Source organism: Perognathus longimembris, chromosome 28, assembly GCF_023159225.1.
Source record: "Perognathus longimembris pacificus isolate PPM17 chromosome 28, ASM2315922v1, whole genome shotgun sequence".
NCBI classification, from domain to species: domain Eukaryota; kingdom Metazoa; phylum Chordata; class Mammalia; order Rodentia; family Heteromyidae; genus Perognathus; species Perognathus longimembris.
Window position 1 is genome coordinate 75,695,059 of NC_063188.1, and position 1,527 is coordinate 75,696,585.

At 54.6% G+C, this 1,527-nt stretch overlaps 1 protein-coding gene across 1 annotated transcript; it reads left to right on the top strand.

The window, feature by feature from the left end:
- Window positions 1-416: 416 nt before the first annotated feature.
- Window positions 417-1,238, top strand: LOC125343114 (centromere protein V-like protein 1). Its single transcript, XM_048335397.1, is given in 1 exon segment — window positions 417-1,238. A coding segment is annotated over 1 exon segment (822 nt).
- The last annotated feature ends 289 nt before the right edge of the window (window positions 1,239-1,527 follow it).

The following is a 1,527-nucleotide window of genomic DNA, read 5'->3' on the forward strand; positions in this document are numbered from 1 at the left end:
TTATGAGTTATCATCTTTGATTATCTACTCCTTCATTCCACAATCTCATTCCTGAAGGCCTTTGTTCTGTATATCCCTGTCCCTTCTATCGTAGGTGAATAATGCTTATTTTGAACTGTCCTGCATGCTGCTGTATACTAACCAAACGGTTTGCAGCATTTTCGGTGTTTTCATATTTTAAGATTAGGCTGGTGATTTTAATCAACAACAGAAAATTACATTTAGAGGGTGCTGCTGATAGGCTCAGCCAGAATTTCAGACCAGCAAAGGATGTTTTGATAGGGTCAAAGGAGGAGACTCTTTACATCACATTCAACAAGTGGCCAATCCTGCTGGTGCAGAACAGCATTTTGCCCAGCAACTGAGTAGGGGAACTAGGGGCAGTAGGCATTGTCTTGGCAGGCTGCGCGGGAGCCATGGGCAAGGTGAAGAAGCGATCCACCGCTCTTCGTCATAAACGGAAGCGGCCCGGAGATTCTCCTACTGCCTGCGCAGCGATCGCGGTCACCCGCGCGCGGTGCCCACCTGTTCAAGTGGGCGTCGGAAGCCACGCAGTAGGGAGAGAGCGGGCAATCGCCCGGCGTTGGCGGGGACGGGCACAGCAGAAGCGCTGGTGGCGAAAGATTCGAGACGCGACCCCGAAAGATCTGCTGCTCCAGGCGCCGCAGCAGAAGCCAGCGCCCAATCCACCGGCCCCCACCGTGGCCCCCACTGAGCTAGACCTGGGCGCACAGCGGGAGCGATGGGAGAAGTTCCGGAGGATGCGCGGTCTCAGCTGGGAGGACGCCGCCAAATTCCTGTTAGACACCTTCGAGTTCCCAGGCCTGGTCTACCGTACTGGGGGCTGCCACTGCGGCGCGATCCGCTTTGCAGCCTGGGCCCCTGCGGATCTGCGGGTCGTGGAGTGCCCATGCCGGCTGTGCCAGAAGAAGCAGCACCGCCACTTCCTGGTCCCAGCCGCGCGCTTCACGCTGCTGCACGGCGAGGAGAGCATGGTCACGTACTAGTCCACCACGCACCCGGCGCTGCACAGCTTCTGCAGCAGGTGTGGCATGCAGAGCTTCCACTCGGCCGTTTCCGACCCTCGCGTGTATGGCGTGGCCCCGCACTGCCTGGACGCAGGCACGGTGCGCAGCGTGGTCATCGAGGAGGTTGATGTTGCCAATTGCGAAAAGGAGGCCACCAAGGAGAATAATACCACCGTCCAGCAGGGATCCCTCGGCACAGTTCCTGCCTGAAAAGGAGCAATGACTGGGGGAGGGAGTGTGTGCAAACACCCAAACACGTCCAAGTGAATGTCCAGGCACCCCCTCATTACTTGTGACAAAATATTGTTTAAAAGATATCTAGTTGTGGAGGTGCTAAATGTGTGGTGTCCCGGCAGTTTTCCCTCACTTCCAATTCATTTAAATAGGCTTTCTTAGAAGCAAAAACTTGAACATTCCTGTGTCTGTGTAAAGTCAGAATTTTGCAATCCAATAAGCAAGTGGCATCGCTGGTGTTTGTTTTCTTTCTTTCTTTTTTTTT